General features: G+C 42.1%; 2 protein-coding genes across 2 annotated transcripts in view; one reads left to right on the top strand and one right to left on the bottom strand.

Moving 5' to 3' along the window:
• LOC307126546 (uncharacterized protein) overlaps nucleotides 1-15,759 on the bottom strand; it is a gene marked incomplete at its 5' end in the record, with an annotated part of 1,586,879 nt that overhangs the window by 164,403 nt on the left and 1,406,717 nt on the right. The gene's annotated exons all lie outside the window — the stretch shown is intronic.
• LOC307126860 (uncharacterized protein) overlaps nucleotides 1-15,759 on the top strand; it is a 28,552-nt gene that overhangs the window by 887 nt on the left and 11,906 nt on the right. Inside the window, exons 2-5 of the mRNA XM_079817655.1 lie at nucleotides 1,994-2,269; nucleotides 11,060-11,337; nucleotides 14,391-14,501; nucleotides 14,598-14,666. Coding sequence (XP_079673781.1) covers nucleotides 2,014-2,269; nucleotides 11,060-11,337; nucleotides 14,391-14,501; nucleotides 14,598-14,666 — 714 coding nt within the window. The 5' untranslated portion in view covers nucleotides 1,994-2,013. The remainder of the gene's footprint in view (nucleotides 1-1,993; nucleotides 2,270-11,059; nucleotides 11,338-14,390; nucleotides 14,502-14,597; nucleotides 14,667-15,759) is intronic.

Genomic DNA, 15,759 nt, shown 5'->3' with positions numbered 1-15,759 from the left:
AATAGTCAAACCTCATATCCAAATTCCTCCATTCTCATTTTGATTTGCATCATTCCCTTACATCCTAAGGAGGTGCAGCTGAGACACATAGAAAGCAAATGAGGTTTCTCAAAAAAGAAATGAGAAGCTCCCATAGATTAAATGGGAATAATGTTAACTGAAGGCATGAACATGCACAAGTAAATTTACCTGGTTTTCCAGCAGAATCGGCAAATGGCATTTTCATATAGCCTGGTCCTACCAGACTCTCGTACATTTGATTTGTACAGAGAGTCTGGCCACTCTCCATTGACAAGCGTTTACTTCCTTGAAGGCGGGTTCTCTGTTGACGTTTAAAACTATTGGATCTGCCAGGAGCCACTCTGGATCTGCCATAACCAATCGCTAACGTTTGGTCTTGATGTATGTCATGCGCCGTTCGCCTTTATTTCTCACATGGAAGTCCGTCAAAATAAAAATGTGCACGCCACCTCAGTGATAAAACCTTGTGCATTCGGATTGTGATTTATTCACGGTGGAGGGGAGAGTTTTGTGATCGGGAACGCGCTGCTAACGTGGTCCATAACATGATTGTATACTGTAAATAAAATATCATATGTTTGGTATACGAATAAATGCTGCCGTAAATAACGGCCCAATTCAAATGTTCAAATGCAATTCAACACACATGGACTGAAGGGAGCTGAAGCTCATTAAATATGCAAGTCTTATCCAATCCTAGCCCTGGGCATTTACTTCCAAGTCTTCAGTGCGTCCATCGAAACCGTCCGTTTCTTCCGAGAGCCTCAAAACCAAAGCAGAAAATAGCCTATTATTTATTCATTATGATGTTTTTTGAATGTAAAAACACGCAAACGTCATAAGTTGACCTCAGACAACAGTATGAAAATTTTTTTAAAAGCCAGTTCATGACCCCTTTAAAAGTAATTATTTACCTTACAATATTACCGTCTCAGAATTGTAATGTGTTACATTACTCCTGTATTACTTTTGAGTTACTTTCACCAAAATAACTACATAAGTAGAACTTAACATTCTAAAATGACAAAATGTACTACAGAGATTTACATCCAGTTGAAGGCGATATGATGTAGCATAATGACTGTGGGCTATCCAGGCTACTAACAATATAGCATATCATTGGCAAAGTGAAGACTCGGGACAATACAAGAAAGAATGAATCACAAACGATCCAAGTCTGTTAAAAGTATGGTAGAGGTAAAGTGAAAAGTGATTATCTGGGAATATTTTGGGTCTATTCATTTTAGACACAACAGAACTGTATACTCTAACATAACTGTATACTCTAATGCCATGACAAGATGCTCATTTGTTCTTTTCTTATTGTTGTCATTATTTTATTCTCTTTGAATTCAAGAGTTTCACAACACAAAACCGTCATGCACAAATTGCAAAAGATGTTTTTTTTTTTATTGCTACTGCTATTTCGCGACGTCGATAGTTCTTTCGGTTTTAGACAAAGGTTGCATTTGACTATTACATTCTTCTTGTCCTTATCTCTGATAAACTCGAAGTAATGCGCATACGTCCATCTCGCAAATGTACAGTCATCTTCTGCCATCTTCATCCATTAAGCCTTGTTTATACTTTCGTTTGGCTCTGCAGCGCGAGCCTCCGCTGTCTGTGAGCAGCTCGTCCGTTTATACTCAACACGCTCGCCGCGTTATTCTTTGAAATGACAGAGACTTTAAGCCTTCTTTAGCCGCTTTTCCATTGGCCAGAGCGAGCAGAGGCCAAAATCATGCCTCTGTAAAACCCGCCCTAAAAACATTTGTTAATGTCTCGCGGTCTTGCTGGGTTTTTTTCAGCGTTTTTTTTTTTAACAAATACATTTTGGGTGTGTTGTAACGCAAGCTATTTAATGTTTTTATTTAATTTAATATCTAAAATTTTATTTAATGTTTATTAAATGTAAATGAGTCCACATGTTAAGAGTTAAACTACTTCAGGTCTTTCTCTTTTTGTCCTGCAGCTGTGAATCAGTGAAGCCTGATGGATGTTAAAGAGCTGCTCAAGAACTCGTTGGAGGATCTGGCGAAAGATGATCTGAAGATGTTTCAGTGGTACTTAAAGAATGGTGAACAATGTCTATCAGAGTCTGAATTGGAGAATGCAGATATCTTAAAAACAGTGGATAAGATGGTGGCACATTTTACACCAGAAGGAGCTGTGACGATCACAGTGGATATCCTGGGGAATATTAAACGGAATGATCTGGCTCAGAAACTAAAGAATGATTACAAGGAAGGTAATGTTTTATAAGTGTGATTGTTTGACAAACTTTTTATTCTGCTCATATTTTTGTGTGATTTATGTTGCCTAGTGAGTGATGCGTGTCTGTTACCCCTTTTCTGCCAACATGGTTCCGGTGCATGTTTCTGGTCCTTGTCCATTCTCGAAACTGTTCCGTGCATTTCTGTTGCAGCAGGGGTTGGAGAAATGCTGTCAATGTCTTTGGCAGTTTCATTAAGCAAGTAGTGATGTCTGGTTCGTGAGCGAATCGTTCTTTTGAACCGGTTCTTTTTAGTGAACCGGTCAAACCAGTTCACAGAATCAGACTGAATCGTTCTAAACAGTTTGCGTCTCGAGTCAGCGCTGATCCATAAGTTACTAAAGTTACTAACTTTCTGACATGAGTGACAGCCCCTCCGACTAGAAATAAACTAATATCCTGAAGTATATGTTACTCTAGTAACTCCAACAATTCACTGAGACATGTTGTGCTGAGAGAACTGATAAACTCACGAGCAACTGATACTGAGCATGTGTGTGTGTACTACAGAACGTACAGCGACTCTCGAGTTAACAGTTCTCAAATCCAAACTGAGAACAGTTTCTTTCTAACACATTTTATACAGAGAACCGAAATGAGCTGAGATACTGAGCATGCGTGTCATTTGTTCGGAGGGACGAAATGCAGGTTTCAAGTGTATAAAATTAAACATTTTAGAAACATGTTCATCACATGATTGCTGTCTTATATCAATATCACTGTATTTTAAAGTTTGGAAACACAATGAATGGATTGTAAAACGGTCAAACTAAGCATTTATTTGTTTTATCAATAATCCATGCTATTTTCAGGAACACCTTATTTATTTTCTAAAAAAGTTGATATAAATCTTAAAGGTCCCATGGCATGAAATTTTCATTTTATGAGGTTTTTCAACATTAATATGAGTTCCCCTAGCCTGAATATTGTCCCCAAGTGGATAGAAATGTTGATCGGTGTAAAACCGAGTTCTGGCTGTCTTTCTCTGCCTTTGAGAAAATGACAGGCCAGACTAGCCAATCCTGAAGTCTCCTGGTTTGACGTCCACCCAGGAACGGTTACCTCCCTTTCCTCCGCCCAGAGAATCTGGCACGCCCATGCAAGCGCTCGAGAGATCATGGCTTGTGAACCAGTGAATGCTGGCAGTTTGGATGTACAAATGAAAACAGAAGTCTTTTTTCAGTTCCTTCTGATCTGTGATCAGTGATTTTTTATGTGTAGCTAATTATTTATTATTCGTGCACACGCAGCGGCTTCTCTCTCTCCCGCCAGAACGGTGTTTTCGTGTTTTCTATCTTGTGAGTCAGTGTTTTTGTACGTCCTCGTCGCGTCTATCTGTTCTAAAATGTGCATAGTCGTTTCTGCTCAACATCAGCAGAGCCACATTTTTAGAGATAAACCTCACACACGCCGAAGCTCGGCCTGCACTGACCGGTCGGCCTTCAACATCACCGACCCCCATTTACATTTACATTTACATTTAGTCATTTAGCAGACGCTTTTATCCAAAGCGACTTACAAATGAGGGCAATAGAAGCAGCTAGAGCAGTCCAAGGGCAACAATATCAACAATATGCAAGTGCTGTAACAAGTCTCAGTTAATCTAGCACAGAACAGAATTTTTTTTTTTTTTTTTTTTTTTATTTTTTTAAAATAAATTAGACAGACAGACAATGAATAGAATGATAAGTGCTATTCTCGATCGGTCAGGTGTTGCTGGAAAAGATGTGTCTTTAGACGTTTTTTGAAAATGGCTACAGACTCGGCCGCACGAATTGAGATAGGCAGGTCATTCCACCAGGTGGGAACGGTCCAGGAAAAGGTCCGTGACAGCGATTTCATGCCTCTCTGGTATGGCACCACAAGGCGTCGTTCACTGGCAGAACGCAAGTTCCTGGAGGGTGTGTAAGTCTGAACGAGCGAGTTTAGGTATATTGGTGCAGAGCCAGTGGATGTTTTGAAGGCGAGCACCAGTGCCTTGAAATTAAAGCGAGCAGCTATTGGTAGCCAGTGCAGACTGATGAAGAGAGGCGTGACGTGCGCTCTCTTCGGCTCACTAAAGACCACCCTCGCCACTGCATTCTGGATCAGTTGCAAGGGTTTGATAGTGCATGCCGGAAGGCCCGCTAGAAGAGCATTGCAGTAGTCCAGTCTGGAGAGAACAAGAGCTTGTACCAGTAGTTGTGTGGCATGATCTGATAGGAAGGGTCTAATCTTCCTAATGTTGAATAGTGCAAATCTGCAGGACCGGGTTGTTGCATTAATGTGGTCAGTGAACTTTAGCTGATCATCAATCACATCCCCAAGGTTCCTGGCTGTCCTGGACGGAGTTATGGTTGATGATCCTAGCTGAATGGAGAGATTGTGATGCAGTGCTGGTTTGGCTGAGACCCCCAGTACTGCATCTGGCCCACAGCGGAGGCGCCATACGCGGCGCGAGATTAAGCAGAAGGGGGGTAAGCGTGAGCATATCCGGGCTAGGCTAGCCAGCTATCCCCACAATAAACTGGATTACATTCGATTACTGCTGTTGTCTTTGTTTGCGCTGTGTACTCAATGCGCGTCACTGACGCTTTTCATATGATAGGAACATATCTAAAAATAATGCTATTATCAACACTTACTCGTAGCTCGTTCATCTCGACAGCTGTAATGGTACATTGCGTGTGTTTACAAAGTTGGTAATAATGATGAAGACGGACTCTGCGTGACTGGGACTCGTGTTTATTCAGAACTCTCAGATACAAACACAATAAACTCGCGCTAACAGCGCTCTCACAACTCAGTAGTTACTATAAATAACTTTGTTAGCAATCGCTGAGCTCCGTCTCTGGTACATTAGTGATGTCCGGTTCGCGAACAAATCTTTCTTTTGAATCGGTTCTTTTTAGTGAACCGAATCAGTTCACCAAATCAGACTGAATCGTTCTAAAGGGTTCGCGTCTCGAGTCAGCGCTGATCCATAATTTACTAAAGTTACTAACTTTCTGACATGAGTGACAGTCCCTCCGACTAGAAATAAACATATAACATGAAGTATATGCTAGTATACATACAGTTCACTGAACTGAGACTGACAGAACTGATGAGATGTGAACTCAGGTCCATCCGTCTCTCTGGCAGCAGCTCGTGCCTGCTCGTGCCTCGTAGACCTCGTTAAACCACGCTCCCTCCACTCATTTCAAATGCAAAGATGTCAGCCAATCACAACAGTGGGCGTTTTTACTGAAGTCTCACAGCAGACACGCCTCTTGAAACAGGGCATTCAGCCACAGGGCAAACATCAGTATTGAAAAAATGCCTTTTATTTCTAAATTATGACATTTTATGATGTAAAAATCATACTAACAATATAAGTACACCTCAGGAAACATTATAAAATAATAGAAAAATGCCATGCCATGGGACCTTTAAAATGTATTAATCAAAACAGTAGTTTTGATATAGACTATATATTCAGCTTGCAGCAGTTCTCAGCTCAGCACATTTATACACTGATACAGCGGTTCTCGAGTCAGGAATGGGTTGCAGTGGTTCTCGAATCACCAGTACAGAATCGAGAACAGTTTCTTTCGGACATGTTCGATCTCTCAGACACGTTCGATACTGAGAACCGATGAGCTGAGAGACTGAGCATGCGTGATAGCACCGTCTGAACCAAACTGTGTCTCTTGGTCTGCTGATGCTGTGCTGATAAAATGAGCACGGGTGAACCGAGGACTTGTGTAAGTTTATGTTATGTCAAAGTAAGTTTATCTGTGTAAAACATCCGCATTTGCACTTCAGTGGCTGTATTGATATAGCACACCTGTGAGATGGATGGATTATCTCGGCAAAGGAGAAGTGCTCACTAACACAGATTTATGAACAATAATTGAGAGAAATAGGCCTTTTGTGTACATAGAAAAAGTCTTCTTTGAGCTCAGCTCATGAAAAATGGGGGCAAAAACACAAGTGATGTGTTTATAATTTTGTACAGTGTACAATCATTGAACATTGATTTTAATGAAGAAAAAAGCTATATGAGGGCGGATTAGAACCTGTAACCTTCGACACGGTTTACAAAAATCCTACCACCAGACCACTTAGGAATTCGAATGTTAACAGCAGATCTATGTATTTATTCACTAACGGGAAGAATCGAACTATATATTTGACGCAAATTAATGCAAATATTATTAGTCTCAAAATTATTTCCCAACTAGAATTAGACTAGCGTATGCAGAGCGGTAATGAAAGTGTGCCTTGCTCTCGCGCTCTTTCTGAGAGTTTTTGAGTTGTTTCCCTGGCACAAACAAGTGAGAGCCATCAAAAAGGAGTTTCACAGGATTGCAGGTCAGTAAGGATCTGCAAGGTGTGGTTGGATGAGGCTGATGTCATCCTCAATGTCGCCCACTGTACTGTGAGTGGAAGGATCCACACTAGCAAAGTGGATATAGTCCTCCAGGGTCCAACAGGGATCACTGTGGGGCATGACGAAATGGGTCTCATCATCCAGCCCGCACCTAAATCCCTCCATAAAGCTCAATGGCAGGTGTTAAGAAACTCCTCAATAGATCTGCCATTCTGAAAAATTTGTTTTCCCTTAAAGGGGGATTGGGAAGCGGTGAGAAAATGTCCGGTACGTGGTAACTTTTCCAGTAATAATAATATCAATTTAGTTTTGTTTAACCGTTCTTGAACGTGACTAAATCAGCCATCAACACAGCCGTGTGTGATGTGTTCACATACGAGCTGCGGTAGGCCTATTTCTGTGAACTCAGATTAGCAGCAGTCAGTATGACTGTCTGTGACACGGGACATCAATGAATAAAGAGATTTTTAAAAAACGTATATTATAAGAGTCATTATTACTTATATTGATTTCATTAATAACTTGACATCAATGTGTATTCTTACAAGTTAAAGAACAATGTTTGTGGGACAAGAGGATTTTTGAAGGGGCAAGTGAAAGAGAATTTTATAGACAGATTAAAACATCAATAACAAAAAACTAGGGAATCAACAAAATGCAAGAATGATTCTGCATTAATTTAGCGTAAGTGGCTATCGATAGTGGATAATAATAAATAGCCTAATGTATAATAAACTGACTGTAACAATGTTGCGCTGTTGACGCTCGCGCAGGCTCTCGAGGAGAAATCAATGCTAATGAATGATTCAGCGTTTGAATGAATCGTTTGTTCCAAAGATTCAATGACTATTCATAAACGACTGCCTCATTCTTGAATGAATCAGCCGTTTGAACGAATCGACTCAATGAGTCACCTGCTGCCACCTACTGGTGGTTTACTTTCATGTTTAATCATTCTTTCCAACATTTCTTATTTGTATATTCAAAAATATTTAAAACAATCTCATATAATTTTTTTATGCAGTTGTAATTTTACAGTGTAAATTATTTAATTTGATTGGTAACAGACCTACAGTGTCTTATTATTCTAATTTAATTTATAGATCAAATTTAAGAATATAAACTTAAAGCTGAAGCATAGGCTTTACTCATTCTGCGGTGCCATTCCTCTCACTGATGCTCCGAAAGGTGAGTAATAGTTAGGCTACACTTATTTAACTTTAATAGTGTTAAATAAAAAACCTTTTATGTGTACCGTCAGATGAAATGCAGGCGTCCGTGCTTTCTCCGTCCATGCAATAAATGCATATCCTTGAATGAGCATGCATTTCTAGCGTATTTAGTTGAACTTCTTAGGTAATACCTATGGTTTGACCCATTTCAGAGGCGGCCAATATCAGAATTTGAATGAACTGTGATCAATCTCTACGAGCCTGACGTGCGATGCTGCGCTGACTGACAGGCACGTGCAGAAGGGGGGGCTTTGGGTGCTCGAGCCCCTGCCCTTTTTCAAAATGAATCAAAAGTGCCCCTCTCAGACACATATCAATGATAATATCGTGGTCAATAAAACTAAATAAATGTGATTATTATAACATGACAATGTACACAATAGTAACAAACTGCTCAAAAGTCGGACAGTTTCTGTTGAGGAGTGGCCATAACGCGTTGCTATGGGTTGCGTGCGTTTTGATTGACTGCTGATTTTCCACTGTTCCACTGGAAACGGCTCTCGAGCCAAATATGGTCCTTTCAGAGTGTGTGGCCTTACGGGAAAAAAGTAAACCAATATTTTTTTTAATCCATAATCAGAGCTAATGTGTTGATTTAATTACAAATCTATATATTATATATTTTAAAGTATTACACAGTTCATCAATGCCCGTTTGTCATGTATATACACCAACCAATCGTGATCTAGCAAAGCAAGTTCAAATTCCATTAGGCGATGTGAAGCGGTAATTTTCTGTTCTTATTCATAAATCGGTTGAAAATTATATATATATATATAATATTGCCCCTTTTTTACATTTGAGCCCCTGCCCCTGAAGAACTCTCTGCACGGCCCTGCTGACTGACATGCACATGTATCACTGTCACACGCACAGAGAAATAGGCTATTGCAAGCTGCTGCATTATACATTTTTAACAAGGAGAATAATAAGCATCACGATTCACATTTTTAGCTATGTTTTTTTAAAACTATTAACTATTTTGAAGGACAAAAACATGAACTTTAACTGTTGGCTTTAAATCATCAAGTCAGCTGTCACTTTGCTTTTGCGCGAGGCCCTGTGCAGTCGCACACTTGCCACAGCCCTTGCGAAGGTACTGCTTGTAACATTCATGGCTAAAGTCTGATTACTCTGTATTCAGCACAAACTCTGCTACAATAATATGGGAGCAGCATGTATGTAAAAGTTTGTATTTTATTTACAACAACATAATCCAAATATGCATAACGTAGGCCAAAACGGCACATGTGAACATCCTGAAATAGTTCCTGTTCAACATACCTGTCATTTCCAAGGTGTTTGCGTTTTTCTTTTGCGACGAAAACTGCTCTGCCCTCAGTAGTCAGTGATGGAGCATATTTTACCATGTTCATGTAGAGTAGCTTGCTTGTGTTGGTGCAGCGCTCTCAGAGAAAAACACCATTCGGGGAAAGAAATTTTTTCTTTGGTTAAAATTGTAATTATTCACAAACAAAAAAATAAAAATAATGGTAGCACTTTACATAAGGTTCATTAGTTAACATGAACTAATAATGAACTGTACTTATAAAGTATTTATTAATCTTTGTTAATGTTAATTTCAACATTTACCAATAACTTTATTAAAATCTTGTTAACATTAGTTAATGCAATGTGAACTAACATGAACAGCTGTATTTTTATTAACTAACGTTAACAAAGATGAACAAATACAGTGACAAATGTACTGCTCATGGTTAGTTCAAGTTAGTTAATACATTAAATCAAGCATTCTGCGTTAGTTCAGTCAGGCCACGTAGTCAAGGTCCGCTATCAGCTGACTGTTAAATTCAAACCCAGCCCTTATCAGCTGATCCAATTCCTGTGCACTCAATTGGCAATTCTCAAACAGGGTGCCTTATTTAAACCCATCCTCCGTCTGCCTGCTTGTCTGCTTCAACTGCATGCTGCTTTGCAACCTACCTCCAACCCAGCTTCCCCTTAAATGCTGTTAACTTAGGCCCCGTCCACACAAAGCTAGAGCTTTCCCAATCCAATCTTTTTTTCCCCTCATTTCAAGAAGTATCTGCGTACACACGAAAGCATGAAAACGGCTCAAAACGATGTAGTATACATGTCAGGCCACAGAAATACACTAAAAACAGCAAAGGTCGGAGGTGAGGCAAAATCTCACAATAAAATAACAATAAATAAATGTGCTACTTACCAGATGTGTTTTATTAACTCCTACACCTACCCCAACCCTAAACTTACCCTTACAATAATGCAAATACAGTAATTAAACGACGCAATATTGATGTGCGCATGCCCACTGCCCGTAGTTGTATCCCTTCTAGTCTTTCCCACACAGGACGTGGTGTGATGACATCACCGTTTCACAAAATATACGGATTGGCTGTACACACGAAAACGCAAGGCTGTCGTTTTCAGATTCATCCACTCTGGGACCCGTTTTCAAAAAATATCGGTTGCTCCCAAAACGCCGGATCCGTCATTTGATGGATGCTCTGTTCTCAATGGGGGATTTTGCGATGCTCTCCAAGTAAGAAAATGGGAGGATCGTCCCCAGAAGCTCCTGCTGTTCTCTGTCTTAGCTTTTCATGGAGCTCATGAAAGGACAGGGAATTTAGAACAGAGCCATACCGCCAAATGTAATTTTTCTAAAACATGCCAATAAAAATTGTAATTACAATTTTTTTTTTATGGTATTTTGACTAGTGGTCCTCTCTGAACTAATGTTAACTAATGAAACCCTAATGCAAAGTGTCACCAAAATAATAAATAACATCATGTTTGTTGTGCCGGCTTGTAGAGCTGCAATTAATAATAATAACAATAATAGTTTTACTTTACAGAAAAAAAAAATATATAGGGTGGCCTATAAATATAAATTGTGCCCTTTCTGTCGTTTTGTGACTCTCGGAACGCGGATTCTAATGCCACCTAGCTCTGCTCTGTTAAAGATGGTGCATTAATTTTTGCTAAATGTTTTTATTTTATTTTATTTCAATTTAATTTTTTCATTTTATAAAACAATGCAGAATACTGAAGAATTTGAAAATGTATGGAATTACGAATAAATGCTATGCTATGTAAAAGTTGGTGAATTAATTATTGCTAAATGTCCTGAGTGAAGTTTATGTTTTACATAGTTTAGATTAAAGTGTAATAAAATATATCTTTCTCCCTCTCTTTCAGTTGAGGCTAAGAGATCTTACTCTTCAATGGTTGTCAGCCAGTTTCAACCACCAACACAAACAACAACAGTTGGGACTGGGACAAATGCTCCTGTGCCTGTTTGTGTAAAACAGCCAGTAGGAGTTTCACCTCTTCATGAGATTCAACCGCTAACACAAACAACACAAGATGGGACTGGGACAAATGCTCCTGTGCCTGTTTGTGTACAACAGCCAACAGGAGTTTACCCTCTTCATGAGATTCAGGAATTTCTGCAAAGCAAACCAAAAGCATTTGGGGTAAGACATTTTTCATAAACATTTCATTTTCCAAATCATGTTTGTGTGTGTATGTCAGTGTGAGGTAAAAAAAAGTACATGAATAAATTCTAAAAAAGGAGCGGTACACACATGAACAAAACACATTTTTATTGAAGAATGTGACATTACTCCATCCATCCATCCATCCATCTTCTTCCGCTTTATCCAGGGCCGGGTCGCGGGGGCAGCAGTCTAAGCAGAGATGCCCAGACTTCCCTCTCCCTAGACACTTCCTATAGCTCTTCCGGGGGTACACCGAGGCGTTCCCAGGCCAGCCGGAAGACATAGTCCCTCCAGCGTGTCCTTGGTCTTCCCCAGGGCCTCCTCCCGGTTGGACATGCCCGAAACACCTTCCCGGGAAGGCGTTCAGGAGGCATCCGGAACAGATGCCCGAGCCACCTCAGCTGACCCCTCTCGATGTGGAGGAGTAGCGGCTCTACTCCGAGTTCCTCCCAAATGACTGAGCTTCTCAGCCTATCTCTAAGGGAGCGCCCAGCCACCCTGCGGAGAAAGCTCATTTCGGCCGCCTGTATCCGGGATCTTGTCCTTTCGGTCATGACCCAAAGCTCATGACCATAGGTGAGAGTAGGAACGTAGATTGACCGGTAAATCGAGAGCTTCACCTTACGGCTTAGCTCTTTCTTCACCACAACAGATGGTACATCGACCGCAATACTGCAGAAGATGCACCGATCCGTCTGTCAATCTCTGGTTCCATCCTCCCCTCACTCGTGAACAAGCCCCCTAGATACTTGAACTCCTCCACTTGAGGCAGGAACTCTCCACCAACCTGAAGTGGGCAAACCACCCTTTTCCGACTGAGGACATGGCCTCGGATTTGGAGGTGCTGATCCTCATCCCAGCCGCTTCACACTCGGCTGCAAACCGTCCCAGTGCATGCTGAAGGTCCTGGTTAGAAGGGGCCAACACGACAACGTCATCCGCAAAGAGCAGAGACGAAGCCGCGTGGTCCCCAAACCTGACACCCTCCGGCCCATGGCTGCGCCTAGAAATTCTGTCCATAAAAATTATGAACAGAACCGGCGACAAAGGGCAGCCCTGCCGGAGTCCAACATGCACCGGGAACAAGTCTGACTTACTGCCGGCAATGTGGACCAAACTCCTGCTTCGGTCGTACAGGGACCGGACAGCCCTTAGCAAAGGACCCCGGACCCCATACTCCCCGAGCACCCTCCACAGGATGCCGCGAGGGACACAGTCGAATGCCTTCTCCACATCCACAAAACACATGTGGACTGGTTGGGCAAACTCCCATGAACCCTCCAGCACCCTGTAGAGGGTATAGAGCTGGTCCAGTGTACCACGGCCCGGACGAAAACCAGACTGTTCCTCCTGAATCCGAAGTTCTACTATCGGCCGTATTCTCCTCTCCAGTACCCTGGCATAGACTTTCCCGGGGAGGCTGAGAAGTGTGATCCCCTATAGTTGGAACACACCCTCTTTTTAAGAAGGGGGACCCTCTTTTTAAGAAGGGGCTGCAGTCCGCTTAGCCTGCCGGTACGTGTCAGCTGCCTCAGGAGTCCCACAAGCCAACCAGGCCCGATAGGACTCCTTCTTCAGCTTGACGGCATCCCTTACTTCCGGTGTCCACCACCGGGTTCGGGGATTGCCGCCTTGACATGCACCGAAGACCTTACGGCCACAGCTCCGAGCGGCCGCTTTGACAATGGAGGTGGAGAACATGGTCCATTCGGACTCAATATCTCCCTCGGGATCTGGTCGAAGTTCTGCCGGAGGTAGGAGTTGAAGATCTCTCTGACAGGAGACTCGGCCAAACGTTCCCAGCAGACCCTTACAGTAGGCTTGGGTCTACCGAGTCTGTCCAGCTTCCTCCCCCGCCATCGGATCCAACTCACCACCAGGTGGTGATCAGTTGACAGCTCCGCCCCTCTCTTCACCCGAGTGTCCAAGACATACGGCCGCAGGTCAGATGAAACGACCACAAAGTCGATCATTGACCTACGACCTAGAGTGTCCTGGTGCCATGTGCACTGATGGACACTCTTATGCCTGAACATGGTGTTCGTTATGGACAAACCGTAACTAGCACAGAAGTCCAATAACTGAACACCACTCGGGTTCAGATCAGGGGGGCCGTTCCTCCCAATCACGCCCCTCCAGGTGTCACTGTCATTGCCCACGTGGGCGTTGAAGTCCCCCAGTAGAAAGACGGAGTCCCCAGTCGGAGCACTTTCCAGCACCCCTCCCAGGGACACCAAGAAGGCCGGGTACTCTGCACTGCCGTTCGGCCCGTAGGCACAAACAACAGTGAGAGACCTATCCCTGAGCCGAAGCCGCAGGGAAAAGACCCTTTCGTTCACCGGGGTAAACTCCAACACATGGCGGCAGAGCTGGGGGGCTATAAGCAAACCCACACCAGCCCGCCGCCTCTCACCATGGGCAACTCCGGAGTGGTGAAGAGTCCATCCTCTCTCGAGGAGTGTGGTTCCAGAGCCCAAGCAGTGCGTAGAGGGGATTCCGACTTTCTCTTGTCGGAACCTCTCAACCTCACGCACAATCTCAGGCTCCTTCCCCGCCAGTGAGGTGACATTCCATGTCCCAAGAGCCAGTTTCCGTGTCCAGGGATCGGGTTGTCTAGGCTCCTACCTTCGACTGCTGCCCGATTTTCTCTGCACCGGCCCCTTAAAGTCCCTCCTGTGAGTGGTGGGCCCACCGGAAGGTGTCCCCACGTCGCTCCTTTGGGCTGAGCCCGGCCGGACTCCGTGGGGGAAGGCCCGGCCACCAGGCGCTCGCATACGAGCCCCAACCCCAGGCCTGGCTCCAGGGTGGGGCCTCGGCTGCGCCGTACCGGGCGACGTCACAGTCCTCCTTTTTTTTGTCATCATAAGGGGTTTTTGAACTGCTCTTAGTCTGACCCGTCACCTATCAGTATGTCAGTTCATACAATGAGAGTACCTAGTCCATGACTACAGCTGGCATATATTTATATTGTATATTATGTTTTTATACTGTTTCACTTACTTTATAAAAGAAAATCTTGTTTTTCACAGATTGTCCAGATAATTATTGGTCTGTTGACTCTCCTGTGGGGCATTGTGTCTTCAGTACTTCATGAATCTGGCTTTGTCTTTTTTGGTACTCCTTTCTGGGGATCTCTCATCGTAAGAAAAGAATTATACAATTTTGTTCTGTCTTTTATAATACAAGTTACATATTCCAGTAGAAGCCTTGATTTTTGTCTTTCTCTCTGCTCTCAGTACATTATCGCTGGCTCACTCTCCATTGCTGCAGAAAACAAACTGAATTCACCCTCCAGTTTGTGTTTGGTATGTACACAACACTAGTTATATTTAGTGGTCCAAGCACTGGAGATGCCTGAACGCTCGCTATTGTGTTTGTATTGATTTCTTCTCCTTAATTTTGTCATAAAAGTATAATGGACATCAGTGACTGTAATTTGTAGAGAACCAAAACTTGTCAGGAAGGTCTCAAATGTGCGCATCTACTCAAGTGCACAGACACAGCTATCCAACACTAGGTGGCGCAGTAATACATTTAAGGATTCTTTTTTCCATTGAATCCTTAAATGTATAGCTCCAATTTAATCTCTGTCTATAAAAATGTCTGCCTTTTCTGAAAAACTTTTTCAAGCTTCTAGACCATTGGTCCAATCTTCACAAAATTTTGCACATTGCAGCTAGGGTTATTGCTGACAAACAAATTTTGATTAATTGAAGCATTGTGATGATATAAGTGAATTAAACAGTCTGGCAATGCTCATTTTACACATGTTGATCTTTATCTCCTGAAGGTAACACCCAAACCTAATGAAACATAACAGACATAGACAACAAGTCATTTTGAGAATTCACAGCAAATTGTGTCAAAGTTGCACCTATAAGAGGTGAATAACTGAAATACCTTAACACTGTAAATTTAGGAAAGGTAAATTTGAATCTTCTTTGCTGAATGTCATAACATATGACTCATCTGCAAAAACAACAATAATAAAAAAGTCAATCAAATTTCAGTGACTGATGATGTAAAATATGAATGGGCCGCCTTGACATATTTGTAAATAGTGTAAGTAATTTTGAAAAAAAGAAAGAAGAAAACAAAAAAAACATTTAAAATCTTTCGAGCTGACATTTATTAATGTGTTGACATTATAGTTTGAACACAAATGTTCACTCAAATACACAGTTTAAGAAGGTCAGAAGGCCACACACAATATACAACAAATAATAAAAAGGACCTTGTGATAAATACTTCTGCACATAGAACATTTTGGCCTGCAAATAGGTCAATTTTAAGTGTGTAGGAAGTTGTCCTATGACATGCATTTCATCTAAATTTTAATGTTTAACACAAGTCTATATACACCCCGTATATTTTATGATCGCATATCTGACGACAGCA

The sequence above is a fragment of the Gobio gobio genome (assembly GCF_949357685.1).
Source record: "Gobio gobio genome assembly, chromosome: 5".
Taxonomy (NCBI): Eukaryota; Metazoa; Chordata; class Actinopteri; order Cypriniformes; family Gobionidae; genus Gobio; species Gobio gobio.
Note: the sequence above shows the minus strand (reverse complement) of the source record. Positions and strands in the feature narration are given on the sequence as shown.